The sequence below is a fragment of the Schistocerca gregaria genome, chromosome 1 (genome assembly GCF_023897955.1).
Source record: "Schistocerca gregaria isolate iqSchGreg1 chromosome 1, iqSchGreg1.2, whole genome shotgun sequence".
Lineage (NCBI taxonomy): Eukaryota > Metazoa > Arthropoda > Insecta > Orthoptera > Acrididae > Schistocerca > Schistocerca gregaria.
Genome location: NC_064920.1, coordinates 218193931 through 218221649, shown reverse-complemented (window position 1 = coordinate 218221649; position 27719 = coordinate 218193931). Strand labels below are relative to the sequence as shown.

The window sequence follows — 27719 nt, the reverse complement described above, 5'->3', positions numbered from 1 at the left end:
AGAAACTATGATATGGATGTGCGGTGACTAGTGGAATATGCCTACTCAATTACTTCAGTTGCTTATATTTTGAGGTATAAAGGATGATAACATTTATAAAAATAATTAATAAATTTATTATTATTATTATTATTATTATTATTATTAGTGACTTCTGTATGTCTTTCCTTTCAATTTACATAAAACCAAATGTAGCTACATAATAATCATAAATGAAGAAACTTGTGCATCTCTGTTCATCTGTTAAACTCCATATCTGCATTGCTATTATCAACCATTTGATCAAAATATATAAATATCTGGTTTGTATCCCTGGCACTAGTACAGCGTTTCTGGTATCTTGTTGATTCTGACTATCTCAAAGAATCCAAATTTCATAACTTTCTGCATTTTTGCAAATATAAACATCATTCTGTTTTGATTTTACACTTACTAGCATTCTTACCATTTCACATTGTTTCACTATGAGGAACTTCATCATCTTGCATTGAGATTGCTATCTTCTTTTTGTTGTGATTGTTTGCTATGTTGCAACTCATTATGGAGGACAGCACCACAGACATTGTAACTGTAAGTGTATGTCAACACTCACCATCCCACCATATGCAGCTCAGTACATGTTAACCTGTTGTTGTAATATGTCTCTTGGTGAAGAAAAGTTATTAATTGAATGTCCAGCTGCCGCTCAGCATTATGGGACTATTTTCTGCATGTTTATGTACATAATTAAAAATATGTGGAAATTCCGTCCTTCTCTTCTGATTTCTGTAATTGTAAATCTCCAACATTGTCTTGGGTGCCTTCTCAACTACTTTTTCGAAATTGTATTGTAGTGCTTTACCCTGTACAGTAGTGTATACTGTTTTGTTCCATAATTCAGCTTTTTGTGTTTGGTGATGTTTCTGAAATCTCGTCCCATAAATCTCTCCCCTGCATTTTAAATAGGACTAGTCTTGTCCCGTGTTCTCACACACTCGGAACATAAGGTGCTGTGGGGAAAAGTATAGCCCCATGGTCAAAGCTGGTTGTGTCTAGAGGTAGATGTAACTCATTCTGAGTAGTTGTTGCAATATTGTACACGAACCAAAGAGGTTGCAAGTAGATGCTTCCGCGACATTTATGAAAATTTTCCTTTCCGTTCATATATGGCTCCAAGAACCTCCTTGATACTGCACGTCTTACAAGGAAATGGCACAATAAGACATGTCAAAACCTACCCTTAAATTTTTACATGGGAAGAAGACGAGAGAAATGCACTGCTGCTAAGAGGCACTGCAAGTGTTTTGTAAAAAATGTTGAAGTTACAGATTTTTGCCACTCGAAGAGCAGCATACAACTACAGTTTGTGCAGCCCTGCCCATCTAGCATGCAATTCAGCGAATCACTCATAGGGAGCCATGTAGCAGAATTATCCGGAGTTCACAGACACCAATTTTAAGCACCTAAAGCCTGTAAATAGTCTTCACAGGTTTTCCGCCAGATCACGTTGTGTGATTTCGACAATTTCCCACCACTTTGGCCTTTTTGCTGTATTTGGTGCCATGTTGTCAAGAATCAGAAGAGTTTTTGGAAGATAAGGAATTAAATGTGTTTTTCAACTATCTGCAAAACTGAGAAACCTGTTGGGTTCGGTTAAGGGTGACCTTGGCCTGAGGAAATGTGGTGTACAATATGGGGCAGCGTATATACGAGGTGCGACAATAAAGTAATGAGACTGATTTTCTTTGCAAGATGTAGCAACCCTGCAGGCTTGTGTCAGCACAATATCTTTGACCTTGGTCTATAAGGTGCTTCTAGTCCAAGTGGACATTGATGCAACTGTTCAGTCAAGAGTTGAGCTGTAATAAGTTAACATGTGTTTGTGTCTCTCGTCATGGAAATGGAACTGCATAATATTGTGCAATGGTATGCCATTTCTTTTTGTGTCAAATTGGGTGAAAACGCGATGACAACTTACGGTAAGCTTCAGAAGGCTTTTGGAGAGGAGGTTACATCAAGAGTGCAAGTTTTTCGTTGGCATAAAATGTTTAGTGAAGGCAGAATGAATGTTAAGGTGAAGACCGCAGTGGACGACCATCAGCCTCGCAGACAGATGTCAACTTGGCCAGGGTGCGTGAACTCATACGATCTGATCGAAGATGATCCATGAAAATGATTGCAGGAGAACTGAACATCAATCGATAAACGATTCGTCTAATAATAACTGAAGATCTTGGTATGAGAAAGATTTGTGCAAAAATGATCCCCAAAAGTCTCACACCACAACAGCGACAAACACGGGAAAATATGGCAGCCAATCTGTTAGAGCAAACAGAAATCAATCCAGAATTGTTGAGCCGTGAAAGTTGGTTTTTTCAGTATGATCCAGAGACAAAACGCCAATGGTGCTCAAAGGGATCACCCAGACCAAAAAAACCTCGCATGTAAAAGTCAGAAGTGAAATGCATGCTTTTGTGCTTCTTTGATTCCAAGGGAATTGTTCATAAAGAGTGGGTGCCTCCTGGACAAACAATTAACCAATATTACTACAAAGAAATTTTAGAAAGAGTTCGTAAAAGAGTTCTTCGTGTCCGTGCCAACATTGCTGATAACTGGATTCTGCATCACGATACTGCACGATCTGATACTGCTCTGTCAGTACAGCAATTTTTAACCTCAAAACAAATTTCAGTACTACCATAGCCACCTTATTCACCAGATATTGCTCCATGTGACTTTTTTCTATTTCCAAGAGTCAAAACAATGGTCAAGGGACAATTCAGGATGTCCAAAAAGCTGTGACAAAGGTCTTGGAGGATATTACAGAAGATGAGTTCCAGAAATGTTACCATCAATGGCAGAAGTGCTGGAAAAAGTGTGGGAACTACTTTGAAGGAGATAACACTAAACTTGACTGAAACGGTAAGCAACATTTTTTTTTCACATCAGTCTCCTTACTTTATTGTCACACCTCGTAGGCCAGGAATGCCGCACAGTACAAGAATGCTGTGATGAACATAAGCATCATACAGAAACAGAAAAGTCAGTAATTGCGGTACACTGTCTGAATACAGAACATCAGATGATTTATGAAAAGATGGAAGTTTTATCCCCAGCATCATCTTTCTGGGACTGCGTCATTAAGGAAGCAATACATATCCATACAGCTGATAATCTCATCAACAAGGAAGCGGATTTCAACTGAGCACAGCCTGGTACCCTGCAATGGGTACTATAAAATCACGACATGAAAATCAAGATTCGTCGATAACAGATACGTCATACCATTGGTCTAGTACAGCCATTGGTGAGTAACATCTGGCTCCACTGTTGGCAAACGCAGCATTCAGTTCACACACAGGAGAGCCGCTCTACGAATGTTGGCCGAAAGAGTGTGAATATGGCACCCCATCTATGTGCAGATCATTGCCCATGTGCGATTTCTGCACCTGTGCATTTTTTCCATGCTTTATCTAAAAACGGGGCATTGACGTGCAGATACCATTAGTGATACCTAGCCACCAGGCAGGTTGAACTACGTGAAGATGTCAGACAGTTGCTCCAAGGAAATATTGTGGCATTTGCACAAAGTGATCTGGCAGCAAAACCGTGAAGACTGTTTGCAACACATCTGCCAGGAAAACTTGAAGAGTCACACCTAAAGCCTGGTTTACAAGGAGCGAATGGAAGTGAACATTTGTGAATGAGAATTTGCCAAAAATTCACTATCATTCACTTGTATATGGGTAGAATTGTTTATACTAGAGGGAACAGAAGAGAACACGAGTTAGCGAACATTGCCTATGAACACTATGTTATTAGTTTTTAGTTTTTGGAACTACAACTCTGTCTTGTTAAAGCCACAACGTGAAACTTTGCTATTCAGTGAGGATTATTTTCCATGGTGAGTGCACTGTTCTTGACAGAGTATGCAAAATGGTGTAGGGAAGGAAGAATTTAAGTGTTTCAATTTGTGTGGAAGTATGACGCGTGGAGATCATGCACTATACACGGAATTGCACCTCCATCTCTCCTTATCACTTGTTCAAAATTTTCCTTGTATGTCGGATGCCTTTTTCTCTGGCTTCCCATTACCATTGAGGGGAAATTTATAAACAGATCACTAATTACTGATGTCGAGCATCATCTCAAGAGGGGACACAGCTAGCGTTTCAACTATGTGTGTAAGGCCAATGGTCAAATTCTCTCTCTCTCTCTCTCTCTCTCTCTCTCTCTCTCTCTCTCTCTCTCTCTCTCTCAATAATAATAAAAATAAAAAAAAAGCTACAGAAATTGTCTAGTGGCAAAGTGCATGCTTTACAATCCAGAGCACAGGATCAAATCCCATTCAGACCACAACTTTTTCTCTATGACTTTTTAACTGAGTGTTCGCTTCTCACAGATGTTGGAGTGGCCACTAAAGACATGTGGTTCAAATGCCACGTTAAACTGCAGGTCTCCATTTTCCGATTAGGTAACTCGGGAAGGTTAGGGACGCATAAGTAGCTGCAGTGGTGTCCAGTTGAAAGCCCTGCAAGAGGCCTACCGGGTACATCAGACAGAATTCTTGTAGGCTCATGCTTGTTAGCTTGTTTGCTGTGGTGAAAACCTGGCTAAAATGATACAAACATTTTTATGAATAACTTCATATCGACAGTTCAGTTCTTACACATGTAATTCTGATGAAAGTGGGTAGCAGAGAACATAAAATCGTGGCAGTGTTTGATGTTACAAACGACTTCCATCAGTGGCTTGTAATTTGTTGAAATGAGTCTTGCAGTACTACAGTTTATAACAGTTCCTGTAGACTATTCCTTATAATAATGTTTGAATGTTGTACATTTGACTATCAGTTCTTTGTTTGTTCCCTATAGTCATTACAAAAATGCAAAGTGCTTATTGAATTACAAAAACAGACATTTTACTTGCACCAGGCACGCTGGACAAAGACAAAATTGATGCAGTCAAGCAATTCACAGTAGGCACTAGTTTTATTTAGGCAGAAGTGGGATGGAGTCAGAAATGGTCCCAGCCATTTTTTCTGCATATTGCACTGCATATCAGGCATACTTGATCAAATCTGTAAATCGTGGTGAAGAAAACTGTTAATGCACAAATGACTGGAGCTTAAGAATACTGTTCCGCTGATAAATCTGAAATGAGAGAGATGTATCAAAAATTATGTTGTCTGATAATTTCCTGAAAAATGCTTTCCACTGTCAAAAAAATTCTTTACCGAGAGGTAGAATCGCAGTAGTAGCTCCAGGCAGAATCTACATTACAACTACAGATTTTTCATCATCATCCACAAAAACTGAGGCAGCAGTATGTCCAGACCATGAATCCAACAAAAGCAATGAGTTAGTTTCTGCAGCTGTTAGGAATAAGTTTCAAATGAAATGTTGAAAATTATTGTTTCCCATTTTTGCAGATTTTCATACATCAATTACAAGATTTTTGCAACCAACAATCCATATTTTTATTTTTGGTCCTAATTTGCCTTGCAGTTCTTGAAGACAGATATACAGCTGCGGAAACAGGAAACCCCTCATATTTATCACTGGCATTATCGTATATGAATGAGTCAAAGACTCTGTCTTTTTTTCCCCCTGAAATGATAAAGCGTGGTGTGCATGCAGTTCTTTCACAAAACCTGACTGATCAGCATTATAAGCAGCAATTGTGGGGATAACAGCAAGTTTCATCTTTGTGTCAGCTATGAATTTCCCTATATGGCAACTGCTCTACACATATACGTGATGTAAGCTTGGTAATTTTGTGACTTCTTATTTTGTATGATTTCTTGAAGCTGCATAGCCATGTTGATGAAACCTGGAAATTAGCAGTGTTCATGTCAGATGCAATTCAGAGAGCCCAGTCTCGTAGATCCCTACTGATAATGGTGCATAGCCTCTGATGAGCAGTTTAAAATCTTTCGAACAGTTTTTCATTTAGATGCATTTTTCCCCTCTTTCATTTAATCAGTATTTCATTGTCATTTCTTTGACACTGAAAGCTGTTGCAGTACATCTTTTTGGGCTTGGAAGGTATTCTTCTTCAGAACTGTTACTGGCACAAGTGACATCGTCCGAACCACTATTCATGGATTCATCACAGATATTTCCTATTTTTTCTAACATATCCACGTTTTCAAACAAAATGTTGATATCCTTCTGATGAATGTCAAGGAAAAGGAAATCAACTAACAAATGACACATATGTACATCCTCAGTAGAAGTAGGTGATGTTGGCTGGAAACCGTGTTCTTCATATTTCATCATTCCTAAATTAAGAATATTAATTGGATTCCACATTACTGTGAAACTGAAATAAAAAAAAAGGTACTATTAGCAGGTATGCCTTACGAAGCACAATAAATATTAATTCAGCTTTATCTGTGTTGACAGTCCTTACCAATACTGCAAAAAACAACTGATAATTTGTAATAGATGTTACTTGAGTGGCCTAATTTGAGAGAATAGTAACTGTGTACTGTAATGTTTTGAGGTGCATTTCTTTTGTTGTCTTCTTCCTGTATAAAAAATTTCAGGGTAGGTTTCGACATTTCTTATCGGACCATTCCCTTGTTAGTGGCATCATTTTTCAATTTCTATAGTCAAGTTCCTTGTGCATGACAGTTTCGCTTTCAGGACCATATGTAACACCATTAATAAAGCAGGGTAACATCCCAACTGTTTGTGTCCAACCTAGACCTAGTGTTCTTTGTTATTAACCAGCATCAATCATCAGCAAAGGCAATGCTGTCTCTTGCTTGGAATAGTTCACTTACAGAGGGGAGGTCTTGGACACTGCCAACCAATTTGGGTCTTATTCAGCAGGTTACTTGTGTATAACCTAAAATGAAAGACTCTAAGATATTTTGGCTCAGCACCTTCCCACTTTTGAGAAAACCGCCCCTAAATTTCATGACTCGGAATAGACTCTCAAAGTTGATGGGATCAACAAGAAATTGAAAAGTGAGCATTTTTCATCATCATATGTAGTGTCTGAAAAACACATTTTCCTAGAAATTAAGGAAAGAAACTGTTACGACTGGCATTTGTGTGTCCATAAGGTAAATGGTGCTGAACAAAAGTACCACTGTCATAGAAACCATAGCTGTTGACCAGGAAGGTGGAGAATGTGGGCTCAATTCCCAGACACAGTTTGCAGTTTTTTATTTGTATTTTTTTACATATCACATTTGCTAAGAATAGCAGGGTTAACGGGTTAAATAAATCAATAAGCCATAATAACAAGGTAGGCAAATAAATTCCTCAAATGACTTTGATTACCAAAGAATTAAAATTTTAAGCCTCTTTGTATGAAAAAAATTCCGAGTAATAGTGCTGTGAATTCATTATGATGGACCACATACTGCCAACCACACAATGCCTGTTTACAGCCCGATACTGGACAGAATTTTATTCCATAGCTTCAAAATTACATTATGCTTCCAGAAGCTCAGTGGCAATTGCCTAATTGTACAGATGCATTGATGATTCATAACATAACTCATGATCAGCTGTCAGCACTAGGGCACTAGTTTATCAGGCAATGTTCTCATATGCGTGGATTACATTAAAATTAACTCCCAAAATAGAAATACGGGTTGAGTCAAAAAGGTCTTTACAGCTTTGGAAAGAGATAAAAATTTATTGAGATAACTTACAGAATCAGTAGATGTCATTTTGTAGCAAACAACCTCAATTTTGATTCACACGGTGCACCAGTAGCCCATTCCGCCACCAGAAGCGCCAGGGTAGTGCACGGTTAAAGTGGCATCTTTCACTGATGCAGAGTTTGATCAGTATGTGTTTTGGTTTCATGAAAACTTTTTAATTCCACAGATCGATGAAGATGACTGAGATGGGATGGTTTACTACCAGCAAGACAGTGCACCACCTCATTTCCTCATCAAAGTTCAAGGTTTTCTCGATCGTTGCTTGCCAGGTTGGCAGACTGACTGCCAAGGGCCAATCACATGGCCACTTCTCTTCCCAGACTTGACACCACAGGATTTCTTTCTCAGGAGTTTTATTAAAGACCATGTGTATATTCCTCCCCTACTGAACAATTTAGCTGCCCTGAAAAATCGAAACTACACTCTGTTGCACAAGTTACGCTTGTTTTGCTGTGAGTATGGGAAGAAATTGATTACCAGTGGGGTCATGTCAAACCAAATGAAACTTGAAGTTTTTTACTACAAAATGTTACAGCTACCAATTTTATAAGTTATCTCAATAAATTTCTAAATCATTCCAATTTTGTAAAGTCTTTTTTAACTCACCCTGTATTTTAAATGTAAACCAAGCCTTTTTTGTGCTGACTCTTCAGAAGGAATAATATAATTCTGTGAAGAATGACAAGTACCATTGAAGTAGTTCTTTGAAGGAAAGTGAGGACATTTAACAGATCGAGTGAAAGAGCCATTGGAAGGCGACCAGGATTAAAATTTTAGTTTTTTGCTAATTGAAAGTTGTTCGAGAAATTTGTCTACCTCATTATTATTGATTATTGTTTTTGATTACCTTATTAACCCTCCTATTCCTGCCAAATTCGATACGAAAAAAGAAATACAGTTTGTAAAAAACAACTCCAAAATGCATTTTGGAATAAAACACGGGTTCTCTACTCCCCAACCACATGCCTCAGTTGCAACACTAGCAGCACTTTCATTGACCAGTGCTTACTTAATGGGCGCTTATGCAGCAGTTGTAAACACTTATTTCCTCAATTTGTTGAAAAACAAAGATTCCATGACTTACCAAGCGGGAAAGCGCTGGTAGATAGGCACAATAAAAAAACACACAAACACACACACAAAATTTTGAGCTTTCGCAACCCACGGTTGCTCCGTCAAGAAAGAGGGAAGGATGGAAGGATGTGGGTTTTAAGGGAGAGGGTAAGGAGTCATTCCAATCCTGGGAGTGGAAAGACTTACCTTAGGGGGGGAAAAAGGATAGGTATACACTTGCGCACACACACACAGATATCCATCCACACATATACAGACACAAGCAGACATATTTAAAGGCCTTCATACCCCTTCATACCTGCATCCAGTAACGCCAACTGGCTGAGGATGACACAGCTGTCAGTTGCAATCATTGGTCTTTGCATCATCTGTTCGGACGGAGCTTTTTTTTTTTTTTTTTTTTTTTTTCTTCTACTGCTCAGAAATTAACTCAGTTTACTGCATTTGAATTGCTTATTACTAAGAGTATGTAACTCCTCAAAAATTAAAAATACAGATTTTGCCAGTTCTTTGACATGTAGATGCATTGACTGGAATTGAAGTTGGAGACTGTCATTGTCTTGCTGCTTGTAGAGAGTAGGTATAAATCTGCAATTCTTTCTAATAGGAGTTGTAATATTTTAGAAATAAACTTAAGGCAAGTATGGAATCTTCCTGAACCAATCACTGTTTTTTCTTGAGAACCCTGATTAACTTACAATTTTAAGATGAGCATCTCATGGTTTGAAGTTTCAAATAATGATGAAAAAACAAGAAAACAAAAAAGGTAAACTTGATCACGTTTTAGTATGCTGTGGGTTTATGAGATACACAACACAAAAACAGTTGGAGGTACATTTTATTGTTATAATGAGAGTCAAGGTAATAAATATTTTAATAAAATGAGTGCTGTGTATACTGTTACAGTGAGCATTTTGTCCCCTTAAGAGAACTCCGCTTCTTCAGCAAAATATGTGGTGGCCCAAATTGCAGTCATAGGATTATAATAATGTTCTTGATTTTAACAAGCAGTGGCAGATTGATAAAATCTGGCACTTTCTCACGATTGGAGGGCACTCTTATCTGCGGTGAGACCATAACTTAGGCATAATGAAGAGGATATTAAAAATGTATGACCAAGTACTTACTCCAAATCAGTATATGTCATCCACCGTGCCCACTTTAAAGTTTGTGCAGCAAAAAAAACAAGAGAAATAGAGAAATTTTATAATGTGATGGATCCTTTTACACAAAAAGGTCACCAGCCTAACTGGAGCAATTGGAAGAGGCACTAGAGAATAAGACAAAGTATCATTTACCCGCTATTAGCTTTTGTACTGTGAGTACATGTTTTCCCACAAGAACATTGGGTAACTGCAAACAGATGCATATGATGAGAAAGTTTCCATAAACAAGAAAAAGAAAGATGATGCTCAGAAATTACTGAAGTAAATTACATATTGACAGTATCAAGCCTGTATAATAAATTGAAGATAAGCATTCATCTATGTTCATTTTTGTTCATACCTTGATTTTATGGTACATGGTTTTGCAGAACCATCGTAAGGTGTCCTGCACTCATAGTTTGTCATCTGCAAACCAAACGATGTAACTATAAATTTTATCAGCCAGTTAACCTACCCCTTGAGCTTTTTATGTGATTTTTGTGTGACAGCATTTTTGTGTATATTTGTTATTACTAACATTTTGTTGTGACCAGTCCTTCTTTCTCATTCCAAGGGCACTGCACACAAACATGTTAAATGTACTTTGCAGATTTTCAGTTTTGCAAGTACCTTTTCACTTCGCAAAACCAGCTTACACAGTGTTGTTGTGTCTCCTAACACCGTCCCCATTCATTTGTTTCCGAGTGAGTTCGGCACAGAATTTTAATTTTGTTTACTTTTGTCTCTCTCTCTCTCTCTCTCTCTCTCTGTGTGTGTGTGTGTGTGTGTGTGTGTGTGTGTGTGTGTGTGTAGTTCCTTTAGCTGTTTGTGTTGCCTTTTCTGTAAACTTTCTTTTATGTTTTAAATAATGAGCTTTGTGCCTTTACAGGTACTTTTGTATTCATATAAAACACGTTAGCCTTCTGCTATTGCCTTCTGTATGTGGAAGTTTTCTTCTATTTTTCTTTGTGGTACAGGCTGTTGCTGGATTTCAGTATTTAAGTCTGTTGCTATTGTAGTTGGATGGCAGTTTTGGGCTTACGTGGTCAGCAAATGTCCTATGGATGCTGTTACTTTTTAGGGCCCTGGGGTGTTTGTTGAGTATCTTGTTTTAAAGTTCCTGCATTATTATCCCATGTATACCGATTGGCAAGGGTTGCATGTGACTTCATATATTCCTGATCTGTTGAACTTTTCTGTGGGTCTCTCCTGTGACCCGAGTTTTTTCTGTGTTGTGTTTTTTGTCCTGCATCCTATTTGAAGTCCCTGTTTCTTCACTACGGTGCCTATTCTGTGGGCAGTTTTGTTACTGCAGGTGAGTATGTGCTGTTTTGTTTTGTGTTTGTGTGTGTTGTTGCACTGTTGTGTCTTGTATGTGATCACTGTTTGTGTGCTGTGTTGTTAAAGGTTTTGTGTGTGTATGGTGTGTTCGTTCCCTTTTTGTTAACAAATTTGTTGGTTTAATTTCTCTATCATATGGGGCTCGTAACCATTTTCCTCTGCTATATGTGTAATTCTGCTTCCTTATGGGTGTTCTCTTCAATCTGTGGAGCATGAATCTGATGCTTGCCTGTTTGTGTGCCATTGGGTGCTATGATAGATTGTGAATTGTGGGGCTCATGGTGCAAGACACAGCAGTGCAACAACATATATGCAAAACAAAATAGCACATACTCACCTACAATAACAAAATTGTCCACAGAACAGGCAACATATTGAAGAAACTCCGGCACAGCACAGAAAACACAATACAGAAAGAACTCAGAACACAGGAGACACCCACAGATAAGTTAACATATCAGGAATGTATGAACTCATATGCAACACTTACCAATCAGTATACATAGGACAATAATGCAGGAACTTTAAAACAAGACACTCAGGACATCCCAGGCCCCTAAAAAGTAACAGCATCCATAGAACACTAGCTGATCACCTAATAGCCCATAATTGCCATCCAACTACAATAACAACACACTTTAAATACTGAAACATCCTGTACCACAAACTAAAAATAGAAGAAAACTTCCACATATTGAAGGCAATAACTAAAGGCAAATGTGTTTTTAATGTATACACTTCTCCGTGTAAAGGCACAAAGCGCATTATTTAAAACATAATTAAGAAAATTTATAGGAAAGGCAACACAAACTGCTAAAGGAGCGCGCGCGCGCCCACACACCCACACACACACACACACACACACACACACACACACACACACACACACACACACACACACACACAGAGAGAGAGAGAGAGAGAGAGAGAGAGAGAGAGAGAGAGAGATAAAAGTAAACAAAATTAAAATTCTATGCCAAACTCACTTGGGAACAAATTAATGGCAACGGGGTTAGTACTTGCACTTTCATGCCATGTTTTAGGAAATAGTTGGTTCCTTACAAGCGTGCCTTTTATTGTGTTCAGAGCTGTAACAAACTTGTCACTGTACTGGCAGATGTTTGATGAACACTGTGTTTCGCAAAGTCAAAAGGTGATTGCAAAACTGAAAATATGCACAGTACATTTAATAGATGTATGCAGTGCCCTCAGAAAGAGAAAGAAAAAAGATCAGTCACAAAAAACATGAGTAATAACAATATATACATAAAACATTGCCATACCAAAATCATGTTTTTTTAAAAAAATGAAGGGATATGTTAACTCGCTGATAAAATTCACATTTACATCATTTAGTTTGCAAATGACAAGCTATCAGTGCAGGACACCATACAGATGGTCCTGCAAAACTGTATAATATAAAATCAAGGTAAGAGCAAAAACAAACAACTACTCTCTTTAAGCCTCATTTTGTTACATCGGTTACAATGTAAAATATGTTCACTTTTACAGTTGTCCAATAAACAAAACCCACTGGTGATGGCACGGACGTGCTGAAAAATGTTTGAGTAACAAGAAAACATAACATAAAAGGCAGAACCTAAATCCAATAATTTGAAGCTGTAGCTTATAATAAAAGTGGATGAAGATGACTGAAAAGTGACTACAACCAATCAGTTTTGTAACATTTTGTGTCTTTTTTTATAAACTTGGTATAATTTGTGAACAAGTAGGCAGTCATTGTTTATAACATGATTTGTATTTATTTTGTATGAACTTAGGACAGTTTTGTGAACACTTAGACAAATAAAGATAATGTTAAACATATTCATTGGTTTAAGTTCAAGAGCGTTTTATATGGGTATCATTTAACTGTACTTCATATCATAATTGTGTACAGCAATTTTTCTTTGCAGTAGTATCCTTCAGACAGACATATATAGATTACATTTATGTAATTTAAATAAGTGCCTTAAACTACATTTGCTTCCTCATTTATTGCTATGAGGGAATAACTCCTTATGATAAAAATCACATTAGCAGCTACAAATATTTTTTCAAACTAGATAATATTAGCCTTGCATATTCCAGCTAATGAGTCAATTCACACAGCAGAAAGAAATTGACCATTAAATTATTAAACAAGGTTGTTGAATCCTTTTTATTCCTCCTACATCAATTATCAAACATGAGTTGTCCACTTTTACAAATAAGTGATTCAGTTGAAAGAGGAGTCTCTCTTCTTTGACATACTGCAGTGAAACATAGACTTACATCAGCGACCATTTTTTTACATGGAAATGAAAATGTATTGTTTTTACAACAACCAATTTTTTCTTTGCCCTTTTGTTTCTTAAATGGAAGTAGAATTAGAACCATTTTGTACTAAAAATAAAAGTATTTGAAATGTAGTTTTTTTATTGAAAATTACTTAGTTTCATTTGCATTAGTGTGAAAACTTTCAAAGAATTTTGGAAAATAAAGTACTATTTCACATTCTTCACAATAGTATCTGGTATCTTTTCTTGCTGCTTTCCCAGGTTTTGTCTTGCTTCATTCTGCACAAACCTCACTTGTCCTTGGAGGACATTTGACATTTCTGCACCAGGAATCAATTTAGGAAAAGTTTTCCTCTTACTCTGTTTACAGATGAACTATTCTGACTGAAAGTTGTTCAACACTATTCCGACTGAAAGTTGTTCAACCAGGCCTCATTTGCTCACCAAACCTCTGCCAATACAGTGACAAATTTGTTCCAACTCTGAACACAATAAAAGGCATGCTCCTAAGGAACCAACTATTTATTAAGACATGGCATGACAGCATAAGTACATAAAGTGTAGAGAACATAAACAAGACTGCTGGTGGAACCAGTACATAGCTGTATAAGGAGGATTTGCCCACCAGGAGCCACTTTCTATTGGCTGCAGTTGATAGAGGCACTGGACCAAGGTCGATAGCACATGGTGGGCCCAAAGCAGCCAAATGGCATGCTACTCAAATGAGCACATAATATTAACATGTGCCGTGGTAGTGGAGGTGGAGATGTAGTAATGTGCGGGTTACTACACCCCTTCTTCGTTAGGGAAGAGCAGCCACATTCCAGTTCCTCTGCGGTTTGCTTTCGGTTGAAACATAGATGCTGTCTGAAGAAGTTGGCCTCAACACAAATAGTTCTCGGTACTTGCAAACCAGCGAGTAGGGACGGAAGTGGTGTGAGCATGGACACACGTGCATTCCACTCTCTCCTGAAGATCAGGCAGACAACCCCAGCACTCCCATAAGCAAGGGTCATGTCGATATCAGACTTTTCTGTTGGTGCCATGAGTTGGGGAGCTGCACTGTCTGGAGGTAATGGTAGTGACACTGGCAGGTGCATGGCAGGCAACAACATCAGTGTAGACAGCATCTGCTTCAGCGTAGAAGCCGGAGACAGCATTGGGAGATCTGGTGGGCACAGTCCGGGTGGCATGCTACCCACAGTGAATTGCCATAACAGCAGAAGTGCCAGCACAATGGTCTACAGGGAGTAATCTGTGCCCACCCAAGGCCACATCTGATTTTAGTATTGCACCATAAAACACTTGACGGTATGCACCATGAACATACAGCACTGACGCTGGCTATGGATGAGCCTAGACTCCATTGCAGGTATTGCCCGAACAGTTGACCCCAGACTGGAGTTTTGGCCACAAACTGCAATGACATTGGTGCCACTGCAGGACACCTGTTCGGCAGTAGGAGATGGAGCGGCATCCATGGCTACTGGCCATGCAAGAGTTTTCCAGGCTCCCATCCCTGATTTGAGTCGTTATGTAAGAATGGTGAAAGAACATCAGGGCTTCCTCCACCAGAAATTCTGTGACATGTTTGTGTTATGAAATTTTGTGCATGAAGTTCTGCCTTGCCATTGGATTGCACATGAAAGGGAGGTGCTGTGGTGTGGTGGATGCCATTGTGTAAGCAGACATCTGTAAAGGATTGAGCCAAAAGTTGAGAACCATTGTCTGAAACCACTGTACAAGACAGGCCATCAATAGAAAAAAATTTTGGCTGCACCTTCATCATGTTTGCTGGTGGTAGAAGGACAACAAGCAACTTAAGGGAAATCGGAAAAGGCATCAACAAACAACAACCAAAATGTGTCTAAAAAAGGACTAGCAAACTACTCGTAGATATGAATTCTTTCCCAAGGACGCATAGGTGCTGGCCAAAGGGAATAAACAGTGCATGGTGCCACTTTTTGATCTGAACCCTTGTGATGTGCCATTACCTGGCAATTTGTGGTGTGCCATTACCTGGCAGTCTGCCATGCAATCAATACCAGGACAGAGAACGTTCCAGTGTGCGAATTTTTTAGTGCTAACCTTGATGTAACAGGGAGAGACTCTTCCTACGCAGAATTGCTGGAATCACAACACAGCGATTACCTTTTCCATCAACAAGAGTATGACACAGTCTACCAGAGAAAGATGATGATGGAAAGTGTAGAAGTTCCACAAAGGGGCAGATGCCCGGCCTCACAGATGGTCAGGCCAACTATGTTGTATCAGGTGTGGCACTTGTTTTGGTACCAGGTCTGCAGCTGCTGTGGATGCAATCCTGGTGCTGGTGATGGGAAAACCATCAGTAGTCTGTCTTGTTTCCGTGTCAAATTGAAAAAAGTTCTTCCTGATCAAATAATAGATGGGCCATATGACCAACAGAGACAAAGCACCCACATTTGTATGCTGCAATGTAGATGAAATAAAACCTGTAATTATATCTCCACAAAAATAAGGTCCAGTTTTGAGAGAGATGAGTGACTTTTATCAGGTAAAGCAGCTGAAGGGCAAAACAAGAAAACTAAAGGTTTATGATCTGTGATGAAATGAATTTTGTACCGTATAAGAATATATGAAATTCTTTTAAGGCACAAATAATCACAAGTGCTTCATATTGACTCGCGAGTAGTACTGCTTAGCTGTGTTCAGTGTTATGGGTGCAAAAGTCATAGGTTGCACAGAGCTGTCTGCATAACAATGAGCCATAACTGCCCCACACCATACTAGGACATGTCCTTGGCCAAGGCTAATCATTTACCAGGTTAGAAGGTCGCAAGGCAAGGTGCAGAGCGTAATTTGTTTTTAAGCCGCATAAATGCAAGCTCACAAGCCAGCGATCACTTAAAGGAAGAGTAGCTGCACCCAAAATAAACTTATGATAGTATGCTATTTTACCAAGGAATGACTGTAGTTCCTGCAAATTGGTTGGACAAGGCAAAGATGTAATTGATGTTCCAGTTGAACATCTTACATTGAATTTTCATGACAGAGATACTAATACAAGGTTGAAAGAATTGTAAGGCTTGCAATTTGCAAAATAATAAAGAGAGAAAGCATTTGGTTCTATGCGTTGTCTGATGGAACCTGCATGTAGGCCTGAGGTAATAAAATAATTGGCCCTTGGCAAATTTTGCAAGTTATTTCATCAACTTGAGGCAAAAGGTATGGGTCAATAAAAGACTGTGCATTGATGGTAACTTTAAAGTCTGCGCAAATTTCGGAGCTGACATGACAATTTCTTGACAATAATTAATAGCATAGCCCACTAACTTGTTGAAATTGGTGGAATGATGCCTAGTGACACCAACAAATCCATTTCAGATTTAACTTACTCACATAGGTACACAGGTGTGGGATGTGCCCAGAAAACTCAGCCAATCTGGAAGTTTAAGCAAGATATGCACTGTGAAGGTGTTTACACATCCTAATCTCTAAGAAAACAAATATGAAAATTCAGAACACAATGATTCTACATTGTGATAATGAATCTGATCTGATACAAGATGCACAGTGTCAGTAGTATAAAATTCTAAAGCAATGAAAGAATCTAACCCAAACAAATTTTCTGTATGAGAGTCATTAATGTTTGTGTTTGTTTGTGTGTCTATCAACCTGCCAGCGCTTTCGTTTGGTAAGTCACATCATCTTTGTTTTTAGATATATTTTTCCCATGCGGAATGTTTCCCTCTATTATAATCATATCATTAATTTGAACCCAACAATTACGTTTGTTATTGTCACTGTTGCATTTCGAAATCTTTTCTGTCGTCTTATTTTCTCTTTCTGTTTTTGCCAGTAGTTTCACTTTGTATTCACCTTCTCTTTTTTACCGTAATCTACTATACAATTTTATCCCACCTACTCCTTACCCTCTCCCTTAAAACCCACATCATTTCGTCTTTTCCTCTTCTTCCCTCTTTCCTGACGAAGCAACCGTTGGTTGCGAAAGCTTGAATTTTGTGTATGTTTGTGTTTGTTTGTGTGTCTATCGACCTGCCAGCGCTTTTGTTTGGTAAGTCACATCATCTTTGTTTTTACAAATATGTGATAGGACAGATTACAGAAATGTAACCTGTGGTGGCAGTAAATTGATCAAGAACAGAAATATACTGTCTATTGTAGCTTAGAGCCCAACCATACATATGTTTGAGAGTTTGAGAGTTGAGGAGCAAATCAGCTGCTCCAATATCTGCTTGTAGCGATAATGCTTTGTGCAGCACAGACTCTGCAATTAAGATCTTATTCTGATCTCCAGGTAGTCATGAAATAGAGTGATTATCAAAGTCCATATGTTCTGAGGAACAAACTGATGGAATGTGATCTTTCTTGTGGCACGATGCCAACTGCCTGGGCCATGTAGGTCTCCCATGTTGTGTGAAACAGGAGGGGTGTGATGGAAGTGTTGCAAGCTATCCTTGTAGTTGTCAGTGGTTTTGTCCATTGTGGCTAGATTTTGTAGTTAGAACGGCATTGGCTTCCTCTTGTTCGGCGAGCTTGTTGCTGTTCACCAATGTGGTTCACTATCAATAACGGTGACATTGCCCATGTTTCAATTTGGTGGCCTGCAGCATGGGAAACTTCAAAAGACTGAGCAATCTTTAAAACAAATTCAAAGGATTTATCCTTACATTGAAGGGCTCGCTGACTAACTTCCTGATCAGGTGCTAGGTGGATGCTTGCATCTGCAACCATGGAGTCTGCTTAGGATTCTTTGGGGGTTTTTAATAATAAAGTGAAATTTACAGCTTAAACTCTTTAGATTCACTGCCCTAGCCTGACAAGACTGATGTGGCTGCTTGCGGCACTGGTAAAATTTGACATGAGCAGCAATGACATGGGTTCACTTGCGATGATATGAAGACAACTATACATTTCATCAAAAAAGGTGAGGCTGGTTTCTGGAAAGGGACTAATTGACACAATAATTCACAAATACAAGGAGCAATCCATGATAAAAACAATTCCTTACAAGTTTCTTTGTCCATCACCCTAAATGCAATAAAATGCTATCGACGTTACATTTCTTAAGCCTCCCAATTTTCGGCAGAGCCATTTTACCTGAGATGGTGGAGGCTCAACTGTCAATGTGGCCACAGATTTTTTCCAAGCACTTGTAGCAAGTTTCTGCTGGTGGAGAAGTAATAGAAGTATTGCATCCATGTGTAAGTTACATGAAAAATCAATAACTCAACTTGAGCACATGAAAGTTCTACTTGTCGCCAGTTGTGTTCTAACTCCGAACACAGTAGGTGACACAGATGTAAGAAACCAACTATTTATTAAGCAACAGCTTGACAGCATAAAGACAATGTAATTTAGAGAACATATAAAAAGTGGGGGGTCTCTGTTAGAGGCCCAGAGCAGCCAAACTACACACTACTCGACTGAGTGAACATATTGACACGCTTTGTTGTAGTGATGGTGCGGTTCTGTGCAAGTGACTACAGAATTCACCAATATGTTTGCTAGTATGCCTTGTCTTTTATTATAAAACACAGATTTACAGTCATTGTCATGAAGATGTGAGAAAAGGTTTCTTCCGTGACTATTTACTTCCTCTCAGTTGGTATTAACCTATTAGTGCAATGGTTACCAACCTTTCTTAGATCATTACCCCTGCATGCCATCATACATTAGCTAGCACTGCATACTGCATCTCCCCCCCCTCCCCCACCCTACCCCCACTTCCTGTCACATTATCGCCAACTTTAACACCTAACTAAACTGTAGAATGAAGGACTTTCCTAGGAACACTTTTATTTTTAAAATGAGGAAATATGAATGATATTTACTCTCTCTCTCTCTCTCTCTCTCTCTCTCTCTCTCTCTGTGTGTGTGTGTGTGTGTGTGTGTGTGTGTGTGTGTGTGTGTGTGTGAGAGAGAGAGAGAGAGAGAGAGAGAGAGAGAGAGAAAATGAAAGATGAAGAAATCCGTAGCGCATTGTAAGCGCTAACCACAACTCCTTCTCAGAAAAGGAAGCTAGCTGTTGACAGTGAGGGTAGACACTTGTTGCAAAACGTGCCCTGCAGCACTTGCTTCACCAGCACACTGCGACCCCATTTCAAATCGAAGATGTTCAAACATGTGCACCATACTTACTGTCTGTAAATCACGTCATTGCTGCACTCCTTACTTCTGAACTGGCAGAAATTGGACAACTTCAGGCTGCTAATGCTTTGTGTCTAACCACTCTAATAATAATAATAATAATAATAATAACACTGTGTACAGCACTATAGTAGTCCTTATGTAGTTGCTGTTGTGTCCTGCTGCTGATCAGTTCATTTTATCTGTTTTGAAGTGAGTATTGAAGTAATTACTGAACTACTGCAGTTGCTATCTACAACTTGGACAAGACATTTTCGTGGGATATTTAGCATTTGTTTTCATATGCTTCACTTTTATCATCAGTGATGTATGGGAAAGCATGACGTGTGTAATGGATGGACTATGTGAGGAACCTGGAACCTCCACCGCATTAATGCTACTTATTGAGAAAAGTAATTATTGGTAACCTATATAATCAGTATTAGAGTCTAACAAAACTGTGATAATAGTAACAATCTCTTGAAAATAATTTAGTTTCATGACTGAAACAAAATTAAATTGCTTAGTTTTTACCCATCAGGGGTAGCTGTGGTCCACAACAATCTTGTTTTTATTATAATCCAAAATTAAGGCAGATTTCATTTTCTCTATCATTCATAATATTGTACAACCATTGAAACTGGATGCAGTCATTTTGCATTTTGTCATCAAAAGAAATACATTTGTAGTGTCCTCCCATTCCACAAACAGCAAATGGTCTTATCTGCTAAATTTGTTTCAGCTTCTGGCCAATAAGATCTTTAGGTAGCCCTTTTTTCATTTTTCAGTACTATATTGTAAGACCACTTTGAAAATAAATACAAAGTGTGTAGCAGACAATAACTGATGCCATTTGCACTGTGTATGACATTGTGAGGCATGTGGCAACAAATGGGAATGTGAACACTGTGAAACAAGTAACACACAATACTGTTGTGTTTGTTTTCTGGAAGTACAAGTGAAAATGATATCATCTGTGTTTTTACGTGGTAGTAAAAGCATCACAGACCATTGTTACACAGATGGCAGACATTAGACAAATGTTTGAAGACATTTACAAAGGTAAGAAGAGGTTGACACAGGTCCTACATCCCTTGTCGTTTTTGCATATAATCTGTGTGACATAGGAGCTATGTCAATCACCTCCAAGGTGTTTATCTCCACTTTGCTGTACCATTTTTGGTGAAACCCATCTTTAAGGTGTTGGAGCTCAGCTGGTAGGCAATGTTTGTCACAAATGGCATGTGACTATAGAGTCATTAGAGCAGTGTACTGCTACATTGGATTATGACAGCAAAATAACCAGTCTTATTGATTCATTACGAACGATGTTCGCTTACTTTATTTGAACAGACTTGTATCAAGCAGGACACGCATATTGCCAATTAAGAAACAGAAACAAATATTGTGACAGACTTTCAGAGTACCATCCTCAAGACACCCCCTCCCCCAGGTACTCCCAGTACGTTTACAAATGATGCTATTTTTGGCTGACAGTTTTTGTTTGATACTAAGGCACTGTGTGTGCTGTGCGAATGACCTGTTTATGCTAACACCAAGGCCATTCCTTGCCATCTTTCTTTCAGTTTCTGCTTGTTTGTTTTGCAAGTGGGAAACCAATTTTCATTTTTGTAGATTAGGCTTTACAATTCTTGCAATAGTATTTGGAGAGTTTATAAAGCTGTAGTAGTTGTGTTGTAATGACGTACAATAATCCATATCTACATCTTTATGAATCAATTTCCACTTGAATTATTTAAAGTTTAATTACCTCTGCATGGCATTCATGTTGTTGTTTACTTGAAGGGTGCAGAGCTTACTCCCTTTATGCTCTTCTGTCACAAGGAAACTTTACAAATTTGACCTCATATTTTAGAAAGAAAAAAAAGCCTGCAAGACAGCCCTAGGAATTGATCCTGCATGAGAATTTGAGCCACAATTCTGACAGTATGTCTGACAGTATTCTGAATGTACAGCTTTTAAACTTTCATGTGCACCAGTTATTTGTCATGTGCTTCACCTCACTGCAGCTTCCTAGTGCCCTAGCACAAAGTACTGTACTGAGTTTCACTCAGAGCTCTCCTGTCCAAGTAATGTTGAAGACAAGGGAAGACTGGGGTGGGGAGGGGCTCATGTCTACCAAATCTGCTTTGATATCTTGTTAGAGACCATGTTGCCTTATGTGAAAAGAGCATTTAATACACTATGTGATCAAAAGTATCCGGACACTTGGCTGAAAATGACTTGCAAGTTTGTGGCGTCCTCCATCGGTAATGCTGGAATTCAGTATGGTGTTGGCCCACATTTAGCCTTGATGACAGCTTTCACTCTCGCAGGCATATGTTCATTCAGGTGCTGGAAGGTCTCTTGGGGAATGGCAGCACATTGTTCACAGAGTGCCTCACTGATTAGAGGTATCAATGTCGGTCAGTGAGGCCTGGCACAAAGTCGACGTTCCAAAACATCCCAAAGGTGTTCTATAGGACTCAGGTCGGGACTCTGTGCAGGCCAGTCTATTACAGGGATGTTATTGTCATGTAACAACTCTGCCACAGGCCATGCATTATGAACAGGTACTCGATCATGTTAAAAGATGCATTCGCCATTCCTGAATTGCTCTTAAACAGTGGGAAGCAAGAAGGTGCTTAAAACATCAATGTAGGACTGTGCTGTGATAGTGCCATGCAAAACATCAAGGGGTGCAACCTCCATGAAAACATGACCGCACCATAACACCACCTCCTCTGAATTTTGCTGTTGGCACTACACATGCTGCCAGATGACATCACCCTGCCATCAGATCATTTGTCACTCCATACAATGTTTTGCCACTGTTCAATTGTCCAATGTTTATGTTCCTTACACCAAGCGAGGCGTCGTTTAGCATTTACCGCCGCCATGTGTGACTTACGAGCAGGACGGCCTGTACGCTTTTGTGCCATACGTGTCCCTTCACATTTACACTTCACAACCACATTGGAAACAGTGGACCAAGGTATGTGTAGGAGTGTGGAAATCTCGCATTCAGACATATGACACAAGTGACACCCAATCAGCTGACCGCGTTCGAAGTCCACGAGTTCCGTGGAGCACCCCATTCTGCTGTCTCACAATGTCTAATGACTACTGATGTTGCTGATGTGGAGCACCTGGCCGTAGGTGGCAGCACAATGCACCTAATATGAAAAATGTATGTTTCTCGGGGTGTTCGGATACCTTTTGATCATGTAGTGTACGTCCAACTCGTGCACATATCTGTTAAGTATTATTTTGACTGTACATACCAAAAAATCAGAATTAATAAGCTAAGATACTGAAGAATTGTTATGAAATGGAGTTCATGATTTTCAGTTCACTATTAAATCATGCCAGTCATGTTGAAAAATAGCACAACTCCTGCAAATGTACAGGGTGGTTATAATTAAACTTTTGCCACTTGACAGAAAACTATTTACTATATGGGTACCAAACTTCAGACTGAGTGCTGCAGGATTTACATTGTTAGTAATGTTGTTCTCATGACTTGCTGTTAGGCACTTGTACTGGTACAGCGATGTAGGGTTGAAGCACAACATCGGTGTACATTACAAATGCAGATGGTCAACATGGGGCTGGATAAGGTGAACAGGGCTGTACTGATACAGCTGTTTTATCAAAGCAACAGCAGTAGTGATACCGCTCTTTATGAGTATTGATGCATAAAAAGAAAACTGAGGGGTCCTTCTTCTTCACCAGGGCTGAAGAACATGATTCAGAAGCTGGAAATAGCTGGAAATTGCCCCTGTGAGAGGCTGACTGCCAATTGCACCATAAATTGGTGAAGAAGTTGATATTGCCATGGCTGAAAATGCTATACAGTGTGTGCAGTCTTCATGCACTACATGATTTGTACTGTGACAGCTGAACATTCCATAGTCTACCGTTGTTTTGAGCAGTAGTAGAGTAATCTGTAGTGTAGTTCCAGGCTGTTGTGGATGCAGATGATCATCACATTGAGCAACATTTGTAACCTGGCGTGTAAATATAATATGCAATTAACAAATATTACTCTCTCATGTAGAAATAAAAATGTGCTCTTTCAATGGTTTATTTGTTATTTCTCTTCCACATGTCCTTACAAATGTTTCAACAAAGTTTCACTGTCCTATGATCAGTCATTTGTCATGGGAGTCCTCCCAAGTAGTAAAAGTTTAATTACAACCACTGTATACTCTTCAAACTAAAGAAAATAACTCACAACATTGATGTTAATAATTAAGTAATGCTACATTACTTCTTTAATGTCCATTCATCTTATTAATGTACACTGCATTTCTGAATCACAAAATATATGTACTCAGACCAAAGAATCTCTGGCACCAGCTACAGGTTAGAAACTGTGTGCTTTGACATATGAACAAAGCATGTTACAAATGTAAAACCAATATTTCACAAACCTCTTATTCTCTCCTCGGGACAGTTCTTCACACTTGAGCATTAATCGGCTGACCGAGTGACAACTGGTAGATGCACCATATTTAAAAGCTGTACATTCAGAAGGTCATAACTATGTAGTATCAGAAATAAGACTCAACTTATGATGCAGGATTGATTGTTGGAGCTGATATGTTGCAAGTGTGCTTTTTTTTTTCTCCTAAAAATATGTAGTCAAGTTGGTGATGTTACCTTATTGGTGTTATTCTCTTTGCAAGATAGGTAAGGTGGTTAATTAGTTAAGAACCTTCAACATCGCAGCACGTCAGCAATTGTTGGTTAATATATTAAAAAACTAGAAACCCGCCTCGATTGCGAAAAAAGCACCTAGTGTTAACCTAGTTTTCGGCGTAGATAACTACACCTTCTTCAGAACAATAAAACCCACAAGTGCCTAAGACGACCTTTTAATCATTGACAAAGGTCTTCTTAGGCACTAGTGGGTTTTATTGTTCTGAAGAAGGTGTAGTTATCTACGCCGAAACCTAGGTTAACACAAGGTGGTTTTTCTTTTTTTGCAATCGAGGCGGGTTTCTAGTTTTTTAATTAATTAGTTACCGTATTTACTCGAATCTAAGCCGCACTTTTTTCTGGTTTTTGTAATCCAAAAAATCGCCTGCGGCTTAGAATCGAGTGCAAAGCAAGCGGAAGTTCTGAAAAATGTTGGTAGGTGCCGCCACAACTAACTTCTGCCGTCGAATGTACGTAGCGCTACACATGCATGCTTTGTAGGCACAAAGATACCGGCGCCAAAACCTCTGCGTCAGTAAATAAATTAAAAAAAGGTGGTAGACGAGCTTTTATTATCCGCCCTGAGTTTCGACCACTGCATTTCATACATTATCCTACGAAGTAAATACAAATTCCGTATTGTTCATCTTCGAATGTAGCAGAATTTCAATTTACTACGAAAATCCGACAGGCAAGACTGTTTGGGATGTTTGTCAATATGGCCAAGTCTACGTTCTGAATTTTTTCCTACCTGTGAGAAGAGATGGTTGCTAATAGGAACCTGACGAAATGTGAATCACATGCAGTATTTTCTTCACCATAAGAAAGAATACGAATATAAACATTTTGCATGTATTCTTTCGTGTTTGCTGCTACCTCATTTAAATCCCGTTTGCCTAATGAACAACGAAACTATTGAGTGAGACAGCAGCAAATGCGGAAGAATATACATATCGTGTCATGTTTATATTCGTATTATTTTTATACCTAATAGTGATACAGTCAGAAATGAAGCACGGCAACTGACTAGATTTTTAAATCTAAGATGACTCTAATTTCTGTGCACAATTTGATGTACTAAAGAAGCGGCCGTAAAGATTTTCAAACGGAGAAAAAGTTCGCCTTACTCTCGTTCAGAACATCTTCTATCATACACAGTCTATTATTTGGTTTTTGTTAATCATTATCAAAGAAAGCAGCAGTGTAAGTAAGAACAAATAGCAGTCTCTTGCCATTGTTTCGCTAATTAGACGATTCATATATACGGCTTGCTTCTGTGCACGCTACCGCCGCTTACAATATATTGTAAGCGGCACTGAAGCAAGCCGTGCCGCGAGCGGTTACAGGCCGTAAACACGCACTATCAGAATGCGACAAACAATGCATGACAGTACAGTAATGCATTTTCAGCTTAGAGTGACGTGAACACATATAACAAAGAAAACAGCACTCATCAGATCAAAGCAAAATAAGCAATCGTTTCAAACCAGATGAAGCACGTGGAAAAGGAAGGGTACACGTATAAATACGGACGGAGCGCCTGATGCATAGCAATGGCTACCTGGTAAAGTTTAACTGCTAAGCTTACGACTCGAACCAAACTACTGTAGCTGTATCGTCTTTCATTCGACCTAAATTGTGTCTCGTATTACAATGGACCAACTTTGTTTCGATTTGGAGGTGTGGCCTAAAACTTTTCTCTCCCCTTGAATTTCGAGTCTCAAATTTTACGTGCGGCTTAGATTCGGTATCTTTTTTTTCCCCCTTTATTTCGAGTCTCATTTTTCAGGTGCGGCTTAGATTCGAGTGCGGCTTAGATTCGAGTAAATACGGTAACTCTGTGGTGCATGATTTCAACAACAGGACAGCTTTTAATGGTCGCTTAGATGGCATTATTAATCACTCATGAGGCTGCAAATGCATGCAGGGCACAAAACCAGTAGAGAGAGCCCACTGCAGTGAATTGTGTGCATTTGCAGCTTCGGGACTGATTGGAAATGCCAAAGAAGCAATCATTAACAGCTCTTCCTTTCTCTAGAGCTCAAAAGAACTGACACGGCACTGAAGGCATGTTTATTATGGATACCAATGTACAGACAGAACAGAAATGACCTTCTGGATGTACAGTGTAGCCATTTATACGAACACTGCATCTTCCAGAATGATGGTGTTTATACAGACGGCAAATATTCCAGAATATACAAACATTACAAGCAAAAGATATTTCAAGAAACTTCCAGAAATGATAAAAACGAAATAACAAGTAATACTTCACGTTCGGATTTGGATTTGTGACTACCGGCACACCAGCTAGCGATGCCAACCACTATGCTACATTTCGTGCCCAACAGCTCACAGCAATGTGAGCCAGAGAACTATGAATGTTACCTTTCCCTCACAGGGACTGTATACAACCTTTTATATTTACCTACCCACTGCTGAAAGTGAAATTTGATGCACATGCTTCATTTCATTTATGGATAGTAGCATCTACTTTGTCATTCACTGAAATTGTAAAAAAGAGTACGTGCTTACAAAAGCTTTGCCTTTTGTGAACACTGAAAAGAACCATAAAATTAAATTGGATTAGGGAGGATTTTGAACTGAATGTGGTTTTTAAAAACTAGGTATTAATACAAGTTCAACTCAGGTGCATGAGGAAAAGGAGTGATGTGGGGAGGAGATGTGTTTCACCTCCACAAACCAGTAATTGCTGTTAAATGCAATTTTCATGTTTAGGTGAAGCCATATGCATAGGTCTACACCTCTGTACCTGCTTGATTGTTGTATTTTAAGATGCCAGAGGATTGTTGTTAAATGAGGACTTCTGTAGGGTGAATTCATAGTGTGATTAAAGTACTGGTTTCAATTTGTGAGGATCAGAGTTTAGTACTCATTGGACCACCAGTGTTTAGTTGCTATGTGATTTCCCTTAATTGATGAAAGCTGAAAGCCACATTTTCCTTTTTTGTACCCAGTTTGAGCCTGTGTTGTGTGTCTAATTACATTGTTTTGTTGATGTGAAAAGAAACGTTTCTTCAATATGCTTGTAATTTCAGTGTTCCTTCCTTTATCTGCTTTGTTGTTGTTGTTGTTGTTGTTGTTGTTAATTTCTCAGATGTTCAAATTTTCTCTCTTGCTGACATCTTTGTTGGTGGTACTTCTATGTATAACTGCCCTTTTTTTAAAATGAAAGCTATGGATTCCTCCATCTGTTCACTGCTAAATCACTACTCTGGGAATATTGAATCAAGTAAAGTTAATGCTGACTGCCAAAATACCATAGGAACCTGCAGAAAAGCTGTATACAGTTTCCCCTTTAAGGACGGTTGTTTACTTTCTTGGTGAAAACTTGTGGGTTGAGCCTTAGCGTGTAGTGTT

General features: G+C 38.9%; 1 protein-coding gene across 4 annotated transcripts in view; it reads left to right on the top strand.

Moving 5' to 3' along the window:
* Positions 1 to 27719, top strand: part of LOC126337296 (transcription factor IIIB 90 kDa subunit) — a 342489-nt gene that overhangs the window by 18191 nt on the left and 296579 nt on the right. Inside the window, exon 1 of one of the 4 annotated variants that reach the window (XM_050001458.1) lies at positions 25484 to 25541. The exons of 2 other annotated variants lie outside the window; for them this stretch is intronic. Coding sequence is in view for 1 of the 2 variants with exons in the window: in XM_050001457.1 (XP_049857414.1) it covers positions 25892 to 25902 (11 nt within the window). In the remaining variant the exon portion in view is untranslated. Of the gene's footprint in view, positions 1 to 25483; positions 25542 to 25692; positions 25903 to 27719 lie in introns of those variants that run through there. One more of the 4 variants, XM_050001457.1, reaches the window with a different exon arrangement.